The following is an 18,678-nucleotide window of genomic DNA, read 5'->3' as shown; positions in this document are numbered from 1 at the left end:
AATGTTAATCAGGGAGATGCATTGGAATAGTTACCAAAAAGGGTATCATATCTTAACTTTTTTAATGTGGTGAAATATATATAACATAAAATTTGCCATTTTAACCATTTAAAAAAGACAATTCAGTGGCATTAATTACTTTCATTATGTTGTACAACCATCATCACTATCTGTTTCTGAAACTTTTTCATCACTCCAAGCAGAGACTCTGTAACCATGAAGTGGTAACCCTCCATTTCCCCCTTTCCCCACACCCCAGCAACCTCTAATCTACTTCTGTCTTTGTGAATTTGCCTAGTCTAGATATTTCATGTAAGTGGAATCATACAAAGTTTTTCCTTCTGTGTCTACCTTCTTTCACTTAGCTTAAGGTTTTCAGGGTTCATCCATGTTGTAGCACCTATTGGAACTTTCTTTCTTTTTATGGCTGCATAATATACAATTGTATGTATCTACCACATTTTGTGTATCCATTCTTCTCTTGATAGACATTTAAGTTGTTTCTGTCTTTTGGCTTATGTGACTGATGCTGCAATAACCCTTGGCATGCACGGATCTCTTTGAGTCCCTGTTCTTTTCAGTATATACATGGGAAAGGAATTGCCAGGTCATGTTTTTTTTTTTTTTTAAGATTTTATTTATTTATTTGACAGAGAGAGACACAGCGAGAGAGGGAACACAAACAGGGGGAGTGGGAGAGGGAGAAGCAGGCTTCCCGCGGAGCAGGGAGCCCGATGCGGGGCTCGATCCCAGGACCCTGGGATCATGACCTGAGCCGAAGGCAGACGCTTGACGACCAAGCCACCCAGGCGCCCCGCCAAGTCATATTCTAATCTGTGTTTAGCTTTTTTAGGAGCTGCCAACTTCACTCACTCTTTTAGCCTATTTTATTCACTCTTGCTAGCAAGGAATGCTGTTCTTAAAAAAATAGCATTGCTATTTTTACATTCCATTCCATACATTGCTAATGTGATCATGTAAATATTTCAATATTGAAAACACTTTCCTTGATGTAATCTGCATTATCTTGATTATCAATGAGGTTGAATAATTTGCATTTCTTTTTTTGTGAATTGCCTCTTTTTGTTATTTTAAAAAATGTAGTTAACTGACATTTGCAGCACTTATATTAACCATCAGATTTAACCCATTTATCTGCCAAAAGTATGGGTTGTTGTCAATGCTGACCCCTATGTGTTGGTTTAGTCAACCAGTGACATTTAAGTTCTTCCTGGGCAAAACTCAAGCATACACTTTTTTTTAAAGATTTATTTATTTTATTTATTTATTTTTAAAAAGATTTAATTTATTTATTTGAGAGAGAGAGAGAGAGCACACACAAGAGAGGGAGGGGCAGAGAGAGAGAGAGAAGCAGACTCCCCACTGAGCAGGGAGCTGGGACCTGAGCCGAAGGCAGACACTTAACGGACTGAGCCACCCAGGTGCCCCTGTTTATTTATTTATTTTAGAGAGAGAAAAAGAGAGAGAGCGAGAGAGAGAAAGAGAGTGCATGCGCGTGCGAGCGAGCAGGGGGAGGGGCAGAGGGAGAAGAGAATCCATAAGCAGACTCCCTGCCGAGTGTGGAGATTGGCGCAGGGCTCGATCCCAGGACCCTGAGATCATGACCTGAGCTGAAACCAGGAGTCGGCTGCTTAACCGACTGAACCGCCCAGGCGCCTCTCAAGCGTACACTTCTTAGGAACTCTCCATTACTGAACAGAGTAAAAATAAGTTAAAAGAAGAAATGTATTTTTAGCTGATTGAATCATGAACAAGGCATTCAAATATTCTTTATTCCTCCATTTGGGTCATTTTCAAATTAGATAAGCTTGTGGGCTGTGTGTTACCTAAGTAACATACAAGGAGTATGGCAGAGGGCAGAACAGGTTGATACGATTCAATTCATTCCATATATTTTATCTTCTCCTTAGGTGGTCCATGAGTTGGAACTTTATAACACAGGATATTATTTAGGCATGTTCATGAATTCTTTTGCAGTTTTTCAGGTATGTTTAGTTTGTTACATAATTTGAAAAGATATTAATATCTTTTACTATTGCGAACACTTTCAGAATTAATTATCTGAATAATGAAATGTTAACCTTTTATTAAATATGTTGGTGAAGTGCAACGTGTTATATAAGTGTAATTTGAAATGGAAAGATAATCATCCTTCCAGTTTTAAAAGCAAATGGAAAACGTGTGTGTGTGTGTGTGTGTGAGAGAGAGAGAGAATGCTCATGTACATATGTAAATTCTCAAAAATGAGATAGAGTAAAAAAACCTTTCACATTTGCATAAAAACAAATGAACAAGAGTGAGTTAAGAGTATGGGAAACTGCTGTGACATTTTACAGAGCATTTAAACTTGAACCATGAGAGATGATGGACTCTGAAAAACAAACTGAGGGTTCTAGAGGGGAGGGGGGTGGGAGGATGGGTTAGCCTGGTGATGGGTATTAAAGAGGGCATGTTCTGCATGGAGCACTGGGTGCTATACACAAACAATGAATCATGGAACACTACATCAAAAACTAATGATGTAATGTATGGTGATTAACATAACATAAAAAAAAAGCATGTAAAAAAAAGAAAATTAAAATTTTTCTCTCTAGGAATGTGGCCTCTGGGTATTGACAGATGCAAACCTTTTGAAGGATTACATTGATGGTGTTTGTAAGTAAAACCTGGCAATGTGCTTTTAAAATATTTAAATCTTTCATCTCAGGTATTTAAAATTACTTATATAGGTATGAATACTTTCTGGTTGGACGTGGATATTATGATTTTCATTTTCTGTTCTCTTATCCTAAAGTCTTGGCATTTGATGTACATCTGAGCCATGACATGGAATGTTTGTCTGGGCTTCTATCTAGATTTTTGAAATGAATGCTTTCCATTTGCTCTCTGTAGTTCTTTGAGATGGTTATATTTTTGGACACATTGGAAGATCCTGTGCTTCCAATTTGTATGGCAAACTGTGCTATTATTTTGGAATTAGATAAAAGGAGCAACATATTTTTGAAACATTTTTGTTCTCCAGCTTTTTGATGCTCACCTAGAATATAATGCCGTAAAGTATGCTGGTGCGTGCACGTGCACACACACGCACGCACACACTCAGGTGCACGTGTCTCATCGGTCTGAGTTCTTCCCGGGAAGGGTCACATCTGTACATTTCCCTGCATTGCTAAATAGAGTTGCCACCCAACTAATAATAAGTGTGCTTTTAGGAAGAAGTCAAAATGTTTTGGCTGGAGGAAGTGTATAAATGAGAATGGTTAACTCTAGAAGTTGTTCTCTTTTCTTTCAGGTAACCTTATGCTAATGTCACAGTTTCTATCCCTGAATTCCCTATTCCTGTCAGGTGTAAGCCCCACACTAAGCCCCAGGCTCTCCAGCTTTGGGCTGGTTTTCGACACCGCTGGATACCCGAGCCTCTATCCTGAAGCTAAAAAGATAATTTTATAGCCTTAAAAATTTTATGAAGTCATTATGATCTCTATGTATTAAAGACAATATGATACAGTTATTTTCTTCATATAATAATCCATCCTAGACATCTTCTAAGCAATCTGTCTTTTTCCATTCTCTCTTTGTCAGTATCAGCTTTTACCCATCTTTGTTCATCTTTACTGATCAAATCCTGATTTCCACTGTAATACTCATTCTGTTGCTAGTAATACTTATTGTATCCTTTACCTTTCCTGAGAACTTTCTTCTACCTTTTTCCCCCCTATAACAGAAGAAACTTGATGCTCTTACTAGCATACTGTGTCCTTAGAAACCTTCTCAGGTGACTGACATTAATTTTTCTGCTTCTCTTCTGGATCAGGATTCCTAAGTCCATAGTGTTCAGTGTTATCTTGACTACTTCAAGATCACTGTTCAGCAACCCTCAGTTAAAAACCGTTTATCATTTGAAGCTCAAAAATTTCAATTATAGTTCCTTCAATCAACCTTTAGGTCCCCTACTTTCCCTTTATCTCTGTATACATTGATGACTCTCACAAAAGATTCAAAGTCTTACTCCTGTTGTCATCCTGGGGATTTGACTGTCAGTGTGGTTGATCCATCTAATGTGTACTATCTTGCAGTCACCACGATGGCATCAGTAGTTACCCAAGGTCATTTTATCACTGGAACACTGCTCTACTTTTTTTTTTTTTAACTTTTTTTTTTTTTTAAGATTTTATTGATTTATTTGACACAGAGAGAGAGCGAGAGCAGGAACACAAGCAGGGGGGAGCGGGAGAGGGAGAAGCAGGCTTCCCGTGGAGCAGGGAGCCCGACGCGGGGCTGGAGCCCGATGCGGGGCTCGATCCCAGGACCCTGGAACCATGACCTGAGCCGAAGGCAGACGCTTAACGACTGAGCCACCCAGCCGCCCCAACACTGCTCTACTTTTAAAATTTCAAATGCCTATCCTTCTACCTTGTAGATTCCTTCACTCCCTTAAGTTTATCAGATGTTTTGCATTTTATTTTATTTTTTTAAGATTTTATTTACTTATTTGAGAGAGAGAGAGAAAGAGAGAGCATGAGCTGGGGGAAGGGGCAGAGGGAGAGGGAGAAGCAGGCTCGCCGCTGAGCAAGGAGCCTGATGCGGGACTCGATCCCAGGACCCTGGGATCATGACCTGAGCCGAAGGCAACGCTTAACCGACAGAGCCACCCAGGCGCCCCTGTTTGCATTTTATTTTGAAATAATTTTAGACTTACAGAAAAGTTGGAAAAAAAAAAATAGAAGTAGGTGATAGTAATAGAAAGAAAGCTTTTAGTGGAATATGGGTCAGGATGCAGTGTTACGACCTTATTAGATGACCTGTTCCTTAAGAATTTGGGATCTGCTGTTTCATGCTTACTTTAAAAAAATTTAGATATGTAAATAATTTGGAAAATTAAAACTCTTCCAAAAATGGTTTAGGTTATATTGACTGTTTTGGAAATGTGTCAGTCTGTATGGCAACGTGACCGTTTTTTTATAAGCTAGTAAACTGGATGATTGTAGCATCTTGTGGCTGGTGTAGCCAATGGTAATGATCACTAGAGAACTAAAAAGGGAATAGCAAAATTGGAGGGAACTTTAAAAATGTGATTTACTTGTTTTTTAGCAACTGCACTGTAAGTAGTTTTTCAGGTATTGGTTGTACCGGCAGGGAACACTTTTTTTTTAGTTTTGGTGCTGCTGTGACTGGCCTCAGAGCCTTGGGTAAGTCACTTGACTTCAAGGGGTCTCAGGTGTCTTGGCTGTAAAATGAGACGGTTGAATAAGATGAACTGTAAAGTCCCATTCAGCTGAGAGGTGTTGCGGTTCTCCGAACTAAGAGTATAATCATCCTCTACAGTGACTTTTTTCCTAACAGTTGTCAATGTTGATTTTTAGATGACAGTGTAGAATTTGCTGAGAGGTTTGCGGAGGAAACAGAAGGATACTTGGTAGATTTTCATGACTTCTCTTCGGTTAGCAACCCACATATCAGAAAGCATTTTCCAGAGACTTGGATTTGGCTAGACACCAACATGGGGTAAAGATTTATAATGTTCTTTGCTCATACCTATTTTGTTTAGTGTTCATTTTAAATAAGTATTGTGTTCTTTGAAATGTTTTGGTAGAAACCTATTGTGATGAACAACGAAGTAGACCAAGAGGTTTTTATTTTAGAATGGTATTTATTGTATTTAAATATGTAGTGTTTAATAAAGCCATGTGCAAACTGGGGCAGTGAGAGTATCATTAAGGAGAAGATAGACCTTCTTCTAATGAAGGGTGTTTTTAACTTCCTTGAAGTTTCATGGTTCTTGTTTGAGAAAATTGCTGAGAGTACAATAAGCTTATTGCCTTGGGGTGGGAAGCACTTACTCTCTCTACCTTGTGGCTCCTTGTGAGACATCCCCATGAGCCACAGGAAGAAGGAGTGCAGGTGGTGGGAGGATTCGGCTTAGTTGACAAACACTGAGCTCTCTGGCCTGATGACTGAGCAGATGAATCATGAAATCTTCACATATTTTATAGTCCGCCATTTGTGTAAACTTGAAATAAGACACAAGTCAAACCTTAAAAAAAAAAAAAAAGGCATAGACTGGGATACAGAGGGAAACTTTTATGCAAATTGACAGAAATAAATCAAGTTAAATTTGAAAGTAGATATTTGTTATCTATATACAACATTTATGATAATAATGGTCATTCTAAAGGTATAAACATTGTAGAAAGCTTTTAGTGGAATATGGGTCAGGATGCAGTGTTTTGGCCTTATTATGTGACCTATTCCTTGAGAATTTGGGGTCTGCCGTTTCATGCTTACTTAAAAAAATTTAGATATGTAAATAATTTGGAAAATGAAAACTTCTAAAAATAGTTTAGGTTATGTTGACTTTTTTGAAATATGTCAGTCCTTGGTGCTACGATTTTTATTTTTATCTTGACTCCAGTTCTAGGATTTACCAAGAATTTGAAGTTACTGTGCCTGATTCTATCACTTCTTGGGTAGCCACTGCTTTCGTGATCTCTGAAGACTTAGGTCTTGGACTAACAAGTACTCCAGTGGAGGTAGTATATTAAAGACCTGCTTGCAAATGTTAAAGTGCCCAAAGCAAAGGAAGTGTGAACTCTTCAATGGATTTTTAAAAAATGATTTGCTTATGATGTTGATCAGTGTTTAGAGATTCCTTGACTTTTCCTTTTTGTTTTTCATCGGTTTTATACTTTAGAATGTGAGCTATATTAAACTCCTAAATGTGCTATGTCCATATTAAGATTTGGATAAAAACTTTATTATTGACTGAATCCAGCTATTTCCAAAGGCCAGAAGAGAGAGAGAGTTTCTGTGTATTCCCTCTGGAAGGGATGGGCAGACCTTCTCAAAATGGACCCTAGCAGACATGCCTTTCCATTTCTGGTCAAATTGCATCACATGTTACTTCCTAAACCAGTCTCTGGCTAGAGGAATATAATGAGCATGTTTGGTCTTAGACCAGTAGCTCTCACCTCTGTCATACCTGAAGCCCCCTTTTCATAACAGATATTTTGTTTTCCCCTTCACCATCTGCAATGAAAGTCATAGAAAATATGGTATACCTATATACTCAATTAAAAAATCAATATGATGCCTTAAGTGAAATATTAAGGAGAAATAAAAGGAAAGTAATGTGTAGTAAAATAATATATACTACACTATATAAGTGGTCGGACATAGCTGCACTAGAAGGCATAAATCTTTAAATATTTACTCCACGCATAGAATCACCCTGTGTGTAACAGCTGCGAGTGAAGTTCGATATACATGTATTGTTTTAACTACTCAGAAACCTTCAGCGGTACTGCCTGTGGTGATGTCAGTCTTTGAAACCACGAACAACTTTTGGTAAAGTTACAAACAAAACAAAGTGCGGTCTTCTGTTGATTTACAAAATAGTTGTATTTGTGAAAAATTTACTGTGTATTGAAAAATGCTTTGGGTTTATATATAAGTTGGAATTAGGTTGTTAGTTCAGGTCATTATAAGCAGGTACTTTATGGGAATGTCTGAAGAGACATTCAAGAATCATGAGGGATGTGGGACAATTTTTCATTGTCTGGGACTGTCCTGAGCATCACAGACTTTCACCCACTACCCTTCAGTCATTGTGACAATCTAAGACACTAACACAAATGTCCAAGTAAACCTCTAGGGGGAATTATTGCTGCCAGTGACAACCATTGGCCTAAACTAATAAAGATTTATTTTCAGAGGCCGGGTAGCGGTTCAGCTTCCCTGCAGGATTTGGCCAACAATCTCAGAATTGGGTCACCAATGAGAAAGTACATGCGCATATATATGTTAGAAGGTAGTAAGCAGAACATCATCTAGACTTTCCACCTAGACTTAAGTCTCAAACAGGGCCTGTTGGATTTGGCCAGTGGCTTTTAAAGCAGATGGCTAGAGTCATAATAGTGTAGTAGGTGAGGAGCTTGGCTTTGGCATCAGACATGCTGGGGTCCTTTTCTGGTTCCTTCATTTACTAGTGATGTGACCTTGTACTAGTTACAGAGATCTCTGAACTTCAGATTTCTTTTCTGTAAAATACGAACATAGAACCTGCCTCAGAGGAGTTGTATGGATTAAATGAAATAATTTGTGTAAAGTACCTATAAACTGTTGGGACTACATCAAAGTAAAAAGTTTCTGCACAGTGAAGGAAACAATCAACAAAAGTAAAAGGCAACCCACTGAATGGGAGAAGAGATTTGCAAATAAAATATCCGATAAAGGTTTAGTATCCAAAATCTATAAAGAACTGATAAACTCTGTACCCCAAAACCAAATAATCCAATTAAAAAAATGGGCAGAAGACATGAACAGACATTTCTCCCAAGAAGACATACAGATAGCCAACAGACACATGAAAAGATGCCCAATATCACAGATCATCAGGGAAATGCAAATCAAAACCGCAATGAGATATCACCTCACACCTGTCAGAATGGCTAAAATAAAAAACACAAGAAACAACAAGTCTTGGCGAGGATGTGGAGAAAAAGGAACCCTCTTGCACTGTTGGTGGGAATGAAAATTGGTGTAGCCAACTGTGGAAAACAGTATGCAAGTTCCTCAAAAGACTAAAAATAGAACTACCCTATGATCCAGGAATCACATTACTGGATATTTACCCCCAAAATACAAAAACACTAAATCAAAGGGATACATGCACCCTCATGTAGCATTATCAACAATAGCCAAACTATGGAAGCAGCCCAAGTGTCCACCAATAGATGAATGGATAAAGGAGATGTGGTATATACATAATAATAATGTGGAATATTATTCAGCCATAAAAGAATGAAATCTTGCCATTGCAAAAACATGGATAGAGCTAGAGAGTATAATGCTAAAGCAAAATAAATCGGTCAGAGAAAGACAAATACCATATGATCTCACTCATATGTGGAATGTAAGAGACAAAACAAATGAACAAAGGAAAAAAAAAAAGACAACCAAGAAGCAGTCTATTTTTTCTTTTAAAGATTTTATTTATTTATTTATTTGACAGAGAGAGAGATAGCGAGAGCAGGAACACAAGCAGGGGGAGTGGGAGAGGGAGAAGCAGGCTTCCCACAGACCAGGGAACCCAATGTGGGGCTCGATCCCAGGACCCTGGGATTATGACCTGAGCCGAAGGCAGACGCTTAACGACTGAGCCACCCAGGTGCCCCAGAAACAGTCTCTTAACTATAGAACAAACAGATGGTTACCAAAGGGGAGATGGGTGGGGGGATGGGGGAAATAGGGGATGGGGATTAAAGAGTACACGTATCATGATGAAAATAAAATAAAATGATAAAAAAACAAGTCCCTGGATCCTAGTAGGCACTTAATAAAATGTAGTTAAATAAAATAAAGCACATCAATTTATCATCATTGACTTGGGCTAAGTTGGCTGTTTGTTTTCCTTTGATAGGCAAGTGGACATTTCTATGTGGAATTATAAGCTTCACAGGTTTTGTGAGATGTGCTTTTAATGACATGAAATGTGAAGCATTTTGACTTGAATAAAATATGTATTCATTGTGTTCTTTCCAGCTACAAGCCTTCCAACCATTTTTCATTTTTTTGAATCTTCCCTACTCTGTTATCAGAGGTGAAGAATTTGCTTTGGAAGTAACCATATTCAATTATTTGAAAGATGCCACTGAGGTAATATATTAAAGGTTTTGTTAATCATTCACACTTCAGGAAAGAATGGAGAAAATGCACAGGGATTGGGTTGTTAATGTTTGGGTATCTGGGAATCTAAACATTTTATACATTTCTGAGAGACTGAAAATAAACATAGATTTCTTCTACTTATTAATGTCTAAGGATAGTATTAGCGTCTATATATTCTCTTCATTTCCAGCACAGGTTTTCCGCTTTAGGCGCATGACTTCCTTGCTGTTTCTGAGGCAGGTCTTTCTCTTTCCTGCCTGCCTGTACTTTTTCCTAGTCCTCCTTGCATCTAGAAGGTGTTGCTTCTTCTCCCTGGCATTCTGTACTTCTTGCGGTTGGCAAGGAGTGGAGGAGGAGAGCATAGAGAAATGAAGTTTTCCCTGATAACGCTCTCATCCTGTCCTTGGCTGCATCTCTCTCTCCTCTTTCACTAGTCTTGCACCTCACAGATTTAACAGTACTTAACATGGTAATAAAGCAACACTTTCCTGAGGAGCATTTATTATATAAAACTTTTGATAATTTTCCTTCCAGGTTAAAGTAATCATTGAGAAAAGTGACAAATTTGATATTCTAATGGCTTCAAATGAAATAAATGCCACAGGACACCAGCAGACCATTCTGGTCCCCAGTGAGGATGGGGCAACTGTTCTTTTCCCGGTCAAGCCCACGCATCTGGGGGAAATTCCTATCCCAGTCACAGCCATTTCACCTGCTGCTTCTGATGCTGTCACCCAGAGGATTTTAGTAAAGGTAAATATTTGAAGTCTTGAATAAGTGAAACAGAAATACATAATTGAAATGAAGCAGAAGATGGTTTTTCTCTTGGTTAAATTTGTTGGCAAGATCTAGTAGGTCATCTCCTCCATCCTCCTGGTATTGTCTAATTGTTTTCTCATCTGTATGTAGAGATATATGTTTTGGAAGTAATTGCCAATTTCCTCTTTAACTTTATGGTATGCCTATATAGCAAATCTCTTTTGCCGTCAATTACATTTAGCAACTGTTACATTGGGGTCCTGTTAAATCATGCCAAGTTGATATGTAGATTTTGAATTTTGGAATTCCTCAATATGGTTAGAAGAGATTTTGTAGATTTTTTTTTTTTTAGAGAAGGTATTATGCAGAAAAAGACAGCTCAGTCTAGTGGATAAACACTTTTCTGGGGGGAGACAGCCCTAGGTTCAAATCCCAGCTCTGTCAAGTGTGACTTTGGACAAGGTATTTAATCTCTCTTTGGATAATAATATGATTTACCTCAGAGGGTTTTTTTCATCACCTTTGCATCTTCTCCTTTGTCATTTCAATTGCCATTTCATGAAATGTTTTGTTTACTTTAACTAGAAAGTAAACATTTATTAACAGATTTGAAGCAGGAATCAAAAACAGGTATTTATCTAATTGTACACATACTGCGGACACAACAGGCAAGATGTTTATCTTATTTGCATAAAGTTCTCTGTAAACAGATGAGTAGAGATGATGTTAATCGTGTTCCTTTTTTTCCAACAGGCTGAAGGAATAGAAAAATCGTATTCACAATCCATCTTGTTAGACTTGACTGACAACAAGTTACAAACTCCCCTGAAAACTTTGAGTTTCTCATTTCCTCCCAACACAGTGAGTGGTAGTGAACGAGTTCAGATCACTGCAATTGGTAAGAATACAGTATATCACCATCACTACTGGTTTATTAGTATATGACTATACATGTATTTTTTAATCTATTTATGGATGTATTTTCTTATTTAGTCCTAATGAGAAGAGGTTGCAAAAATTTTTAGTTGGTACCAACTGATGATTACAATAGAAAGACTAGCAGGTATGTGTCCTAGACCAGTTCTTAATCGCAGTGTGTATTGAATCATGTGGGGAGCTTGTTTAAAGGAAGATGCTGGTGTAGTAGGCCTGGGGTGGGGCCTTGGCTTGTGTATTTCTAACAAGCTCCCGGTTGATGCTGATGCTTCTGGTGGATAGACCACTCTGGGTAGCAGGACCCACTATAATGTGGCTGGAGGGAGGGCTTATTTCTAAGAGCAGAGCTTCTGTCCTCTGTGGCTCTCGACCTCGGGTACATAATCAGAATCTTCTGTGGAGCTTTGTAAAAACACAGGCTCCACTTTTAACCTACATAGTCAGAGTTTCTTTTCTTTTTTTTTTTTTAGATTATTTATTTATTTGACAGAGAGAGACACAGCGAGAGAGGGAACACAACCAGGGGGAGTGGGAGAGGGAGAAGCAGGCCTCCTGCTGAGCAAAGAGCCCAACTTGGGGCCGGATGCCAGGACTCTGGGATCACGACCTGGGCTGAAGGCAGACGCTTAACGACTGAGCCACCCACGCGCCCCCACAATCAGAATTTCTTTTTTTTTTTTAAAAGGTTTTTTATTTATTTATTTGACAGAGAGAGACACAGTGAGAGAGGGAACACAAGCAGGGGGAGTGGGAGAGGGAGAAGCAGGCTTCCCACCGAGCAGGGAGCCTGATGCGGGGCTTGATCCCAGGACCCTGAGATCATGACCTGAGCCGAAGGCAGACGCTTAATGACTGAGCCACCCAGGCGCCCCGCAATCAGAATTTCTTAAGCTATGGCTAGGGTGTGTATATTTTGAAAAGGTTTCACAAATGCTTCTGATGACCAAAGGTTGAGTACTGTTGCCTAGAGCAGTTCTCTGTGAGGGAGGCAGATAACCTTTACAGCAGGAAGCAACCCAATGACTTCACCCTCTCCTAGTCACCTTCTGGCAACCCAAAATTATTTTTTCGTCAGTTGTTAAACATACCTTCCACACAAACGATTTGTTTATATAGCTGCGCTTCACAAATAACTGAAGGAAATATTTAGATTAATGAATATTAATGAATCTAAATAGTTTGTTAGGTTTTCAAGATGTCAGGACCTAAGGCACTTTTTTAGAGATTCTTTTAAATCTCCTCATTACACTCATAGATGTAATGCTCTCCATTATAACTCAACCAACCAGTCCCTCTATAGAGGACTTTTTGGGAGCCTTAGTTATAATTCTTAACAAGAATTAAATAAGCTCTCTACTCAGGGGAATGAATTCTCCCATAGTGTTGGGATGCTGGGAGGTGCAGCATACACATGGGGGGATGCAGTACACACACACACACACACACACACACACACACACACACAGGGAAGAAGCCTTGAATTTCAAATGTATTCCACCACTCCTTACATTGGAATGAATCTATCTTTGGTTATTGAACTACTCTTGAGGGTTGATTTTTTTTTTAAAGATTTTATTTATTTGTGTGTGTGAGAGAGAGAGCACAAGCAGGGGGAGCAGCAGAGGGAGAAGCAGATGCCTGGCTGAGCAGGGAGCCTGATGTGGGACTCGATCCCAGGACCCCGGGATCATGACCTGAGCCGGAGGCAGACGCTTAACTGACTGAGCCGCCCAGGCGCCCCTCACAGTGGGGTCAGAATTAGAACTCAGCCTTTGTATTTCTGAAGTTTTACTTATTTCCCTGAGTCATAGTGTTAGAATGTGCGTAGAGGTGACTTCTTTTTATTTATTTATTTATTTTTAAAAGATTTTATTAATTTATTTTGCAGAGACACAGCAAGAGAGGGAACACAAGCAGGGGGAGTGGGAGAGGGAGAAGCAGGCTTCCCGCGGAGCAGGGAGCCCGATGTGGGGCTCGATCCCAGCACCCTGGGATCATGACCCGAGCCGAAGGCAGATGCTTAACGCCTGAGCCACCCAGGTGCCCCTAGAGGTGTCTTTTATTATTTTTTATTTTTTAAAAGATTTTATTTATTTATTTGACAGAGAGAGACACAGTGAGAGAGGGAACACAAGCAGGAGGAGTGGGAGAGGGAGAAGCAGGCTTCCCGCTGAGCAGGGAGCCCAGTGCCAGGCTGGATCCCAGGACCCTGGGACCATGACCTGAGCCCAAGGCAGACGCTTAACTACTGAGCCACCCAGGCGCCCCGAGGTGTCTTTTAGGAATTTTGTTTAATTGTATATTACTAACTTTGAAGAATATTCTTAATCCTTTCTGATCCCAAGATTCATTGAAATACTTTTATGTGTTAATTCTACTGTGTTTTTGCTAAAGAGAACACATTAAAAAATACTACAATCCTTGCCCTTAAAAAAAAAAAATCATTTCTCAAGTGTTTGTAGTGTATTAGTAAGAAATCAGAGTGAAGTTCTAGTTATGTGAAGAATACTACTAATAAAACATTTCTTTCCTATATAAAAACGATGGTTTCCTAATGGTCGATTCCTGACATTTTTGTTGAAGAATGGTTTTTTAAGCTTATTTTTTTTGCCTAGCGTATGCCGCATCTTTACCTGAGCTCAAAGTCTGATTTGTCCCATCATCTATGAGTTCGGTGCCACTGTGCTGTCAGCTATTTATTTGACCAGTCTTCCTAAAAGCTTGACGTAAAGTCTGTCGTCTGTTCCAAGCAGTGGAATGATCATCGCTTCAATGTCAGCCACGTTCTGTGCTCCGCGGGGGTCTCCTGGCCACCAGGGCGATTTGCTGATTGTATCGAGTATCTTGTGTTTTCAGGAGATATCCTCGGTTCTTCCATCAGTGGCTTAGCCTCATTGATTCGGATGCCTTATGGCTGTGGTGAACAGAACATGATAAATTTTGCTCCCAATATTTATGTTTTGGATTACCTGACTAAAAAGAGACAGCTGACAGAAAACTTAAAAGAAAAAGCCCTTTCATTTATGAGGCAAGGTAAGCATTTCAGAAATATACTTTCATTTGTAAATTTCTTTTCTTCTTCTTCTTTTTTTTTTTTTAGGGAGAGTCCACTCTAGACCGTATTTCAGTATAGACTGGTTTGTCTTTGCTGTGCGATTGTAGGACTAGATGGTGTTGAAATGCGCTACAAGTACAAGCCGCCGGAAGCTGTCACCCTTCTTCCTGCAGCTAATTGTCACTAATTGCTGCTAACATGTTAAGGAGTTAGCGTCTAGAGGGGTTTGTGTTTTAATAAGGGACGTGACATTTAAAGCTACCGAAAAACCTAGAGGACTGAGTGTTCATTTATTCATCACACGTTTATGGAGTATCTGTTGGTGCTGGCGACAGCTCTGCGGCTGAGGAAACAGGAGGTCAGGGCGTTCCTTCTCAAGGAATTCCCTGTTCAGGGAAGACGGTCGGTACAGACACGCTTGGGGCGTCATGGGGTGGGTACCTTCTCAGTGCATTTAAAGTGTCAGGGAGGTGGGAGGGCATCAGAAGATGCCACACTGGTGGTTACTGTCCCCTGACTCCTAGAGAGGCTGACAGTGTTCACAGACACCAGATGCTTTGTGTCTGCACCTTGCAAATAACAACAGTTGTCATTAGCTGAGCGCTTATACGTGCCAGGCAGCGTTCTAAGCACTTTATACCTAATGTCTCATTTAATGCTCGCAGTGTTAGTATTGCCCTCCTGTTTTTACAGATGAGGAAACTGAGACACAGAAAAGTTAATTAACTTGCCCGGGGTCACATAGCAAGTGAGTGGCAGAGCTGAGATGTGAACTCACTGCCTGACCCCAGAGCTCATGTGCTTAATGTCCATACTTAGACAAAAACAACAACATTTTTAATAATAATAACGTGTAAGTTTGATTTCCTCAAATACTCCAGAAGCCAGCCACCCAAAGTTACAGGCTCGGTTTTGCGCTTCCATGTTAGGGGACTTCTGGCAAAATCTCTTTGTGGCTGAGTTTATCTGTCTACACAGTTTGGGAGACCTGCTGCCCCTCAAACTCATGAGGATTAGAATGGTTTATGCAAAATGCTAAAAAAAAAACTACCCCTTGTTCAGTATAATCTAAAAATCAAGTCAACACTTCCCAACTCCTAAGTGTTTTATTTATTTATTTTTTTGGAAGGAGTGGGTTAAATGCAAATCGAGGCAAGCTGTTAGTGGTTTTGCTAACTTCTCCACAGTTAAGAATTAGAAAGCTTAAAGACACTATTTTGATGTGAGCTTTTCTTCCAGGTTCCCTCATTATGTAAGGACTTGTTTATCCTAAACTAAATTTTATGTTACAATGGTAATAACTAACCCTGTTTAAAGGCTTTGAAAATGTTTTCATTTAGTTCTTTTTTTCCCCTCCTTAAGATTACCTATTTATTTATTTATTTGAGAGAGAGAGAGAGTGCACACAAGTGAGTGTGCATGAGTGTGTGCACGATGGGTGGAGGGGCAGAGAGAGAGGGAGGTAGAATCTTAAGCAGACTCTGTGGTGAGCACGGAGCCCAACGCAGGGCTGGATCTCACGACCCTGAGTCATGACCTGAGCTGAAACCAAGAGTCAGATGCTTAACTGACTGTGCCACCCAGGCGCCCTATATTTTCACTTAATTCTTACGAAAACCCTAGGAGATGGGTGTACTGATATTGTTTCCATTTTACAGATGAGGAAACTGAGGCACAGGGAGGTTATATAACTTACCCATGATTACTCCCAGGTGATCTGGTTCTGGAATTCATGTTCTTCCTCAGATCGACATGGGATAAGTTTACTTTGCAACGTTTTTAGGTTGTTAAAAGCCATAAGCTTAGGATGGAAAAGGTCCAGGAATGGGCCAAGATGATTGAACATGGCCAGTGTGCAAGAGGTCTCAATGGGGCTTCTGATAAAATAGTAAGGGGGAGCATGGGCTCTTATAGGGAAGGAGACAGCAAAGGTTAGAATCTGGTGTCAGGTTAGACCACAGTGAGCTGTAAGATGTGGGATCCAAGAGGATGAGCTGGGGGGGTCCAAAGCTCTCCCTGGGGTAGGCTGGCAGAGATAAGAGCTGGAAGGGAGGAGGGGGGTTGTGAGTCAGGAACCATGTGCTGCAGGAGAGGACAAACTGAGGGAGACCAGGGATTGGAGTCAGAGCTGAGTGTGAACTGAGTGTTGCTGTGGGGAGGGAGAGAGTGGTATATTTTCCCTCAGATTAGAGCCAGGCCCTGCATGACTGGGGTGTGGTTAGGTCTTCAGGAAATTCTCAGAGATCTACCAATTGGTACTTTCCATACAGAGCTATTTAAGATTATCCTCCTTCATACATATATTTGTGGATCAGTCATATTTAAACATATAAATACAAAAGCTGCTTTTTTCAAGTTCTTTTGTAATTAGGTTTAAGAAGTGGTATCGAGTGCTCTTTGTGGTACAGCGTGTGCCATGCTAAAAAGAAAAATGAGATTTTACACATTGCCATAATGGTTATACTTAAGGAGATGAAAAATATTTGGAATTGTCTTAATTTAACTGCACCTTTTAAAAACAAGATTCTGACTTGTATTCAAAATTCAGTGTGACTGGCTTCAAGTAGAAAGTAGGTAGGAACTATACTGTTGCTTTATAATTTGATATACATTCTTTGGGCTAATTTAATAAAATAAGGTAAAATATTTTAGAAAGCGCTCCATAATTCCATATTTTATATGCTTCATGAATTGTAATGTTGGCTAGTCAAATATCAGTGCTATAAAAAAAAGACAGAATGAATTTTCTAGTTTGAACCATTTAAGGACTGATATAATGATAAAATCATCCCTTAAAGATAAGTTGAGTTGTGTTCTAGATACTTTGCTCTGGGTTAGCGGAGGTTCCTAAAAAATGAACGCTCCAAATCCTTGGTATCTTTTTTTTTTTTTTCCCCCCCGCAAAAGGAGTGCTGGTCCCTCAGGCCAGCCCTTAGCCAGGCTGAGCGCCAATCTGCAGTATTTTTAGCCAGGCTGAGCACCAATCTGCAGTATTTCAAAGCCGGTCTCGGCAGGGGGGTGGGGGGTGAGGGGGGAGGGGGGCTGCATCCCTGATGCTTGGGAGCCTTCCTCACACGTGCTGGTTGTTAGAAGGTGCAGAGGGCCAGAGGGCAGAAAAAACGTGGTTCTCTAAAGGCCACATAGTCTTGCAAGCTGCCATAGGCATGAAGAGCACTACTTCTGTGAGGTAGGCCGGTCCCACCTTGGGGGACAGAACCCCCTGGTTACAGCATCAGCTATGGAGGGGGTCACACCCGGGCTCTGAGTCCTGCCTCCTGCTCTGGGCGTTTTCCCACCTGTAAGATAGGGGTAATAAAGTACCCACTTCATGGGGGCTGTTTTGAAGATGAAATAAGATATTTTAGCACTTTAACACAGTAAATGCCCAATAACTGTTAGCTGTAGTGTATGCAGTGAGTTGCATCTGGCTGGGGACTTAGGGTTCACAGTTAGCAAGGAAACCCTGTCCATCTGCCTCAGAAACAAATGTGAGGTTCTTCCCTCTTTCCATTCCACTCGAACACCGTCATTGCTCGGCTGCACAACTCCAGTGGCTTCCTTTTAGAAAGCTCTCTGCTTCTCGGTCCACTCCCCTTCAATACAGGCTCCACATATAATAAAAGGGACATTTGTTTTTTAAGATTTTATTTATTTGTCAGAGAGAGAGCTCGAGCACAAGCACGGGGAGCGGCAGGCAGAGGGAGAGGGAGAAGCAGGCTCCCCACTGAGCAGGGAGCCCGATGTGGGACTTGATCCCGGGACGCTGAGATCATGACCTGAGTGGAAGGCAGACGCTTAACTGACTGAGCCACCCAGGCATTCCAATAAAAGGGATCTTTTGAAAATGTTAAAATCAGGTCACTTACTTGCTTAAAATTCTCTAATTCTCTGCAGTGGGTGACCTGGCCTTGGCCTCCATCTCTCACCTCACTGAGGCTGCCCTGTCTTGGCTCCCCCTTGGCTCCATCTGGAGCACTCCCGCTCCGTGGTGCTTCAGGGCTTAACCTGCTCTTCCTTCTCCTGGGATCCTCCCATGGCTGGCTCCTTCTCATCGTTTAAGTGGTGTTTCCCTCAGAGTGGCCTTCCCTTCCCATTTAGGAGCTCTCATTTCACTTTCTTTTTTTTTTTTTAAGATTTTATTTATTTATTTGACAGAGAGAGACACAGCGAGAGAGGGAACACAAGCAGGGGGAGTGGGAGAGGGAGAAGCAGGCTTCCTGCCAAGCAGGGAGCCCGATGCG

The 18,678-nt window shown here is 40.5% G+C and overlaps 1 protein-coding gene across 2 annotated transcripts in view; it reads left to right on the top strand.

The window, feature by feature from the left end:
• CD109 (CD109 molecule) overlaps positions 1–18,678 on the top strand; it is a 130,570-nt gene that overhangs the window by 75,319 nt on the left and 36,573 nt on the right. For both annotated transcript variants that reach the window (XM_032409454.1, XM_032409455.1), the window contains 8 exons: positions 1,932–2,006; positions 2,616–2,676; positions 5,385–5,526; positions 6,434–6,551; positions 9,562–9,675; positions 10,222–10,440; positions 11,200–11,344; positions 14,239–14,415. In XM_032409454.1, coding sequence (XP_032265345.1) covers positions 1,932–2,006; positions 2,616–2,676; positions 5,385–5,526; positions 6,434–6,551; positions 9,562–9,675; positions 10,222–10,440; positions 11,200–11,344; positions 14,239–14,415 — 1,051 coding nt within the window. The remainder of the gene's footprint in view (positions 1–1,931; positions 2,007–2,615; positions 2,677–5,384; positions 5,527–6,433; positions 6,552–9,561; positions 9,676–10,221; positions 10,441–11,199; positions 11,345–14,238; positions 14,416–18,678) is intronic.

This window comes from Phoca vitulina, unplaced genomic scaffold (assembly GCF_004348235.1).
Source record: "Phoca vitulina isolate PV1807 unplaced genomic scaffold, GSC_HSeal_1.0 scaffold11, whole genome shotgun sequence".
Taxonomy (NCBI): domain Eukaryota; kingdom Metazoa; phylum Chordata; class Mammalia; order Carnivora; family Phocidae; genus Phoca; species Phoca vitulina.
Note: the sequence above shows the minus strand (reverse complement) of the source record. Positions and strands in the feature narration are given on the sequence as shown.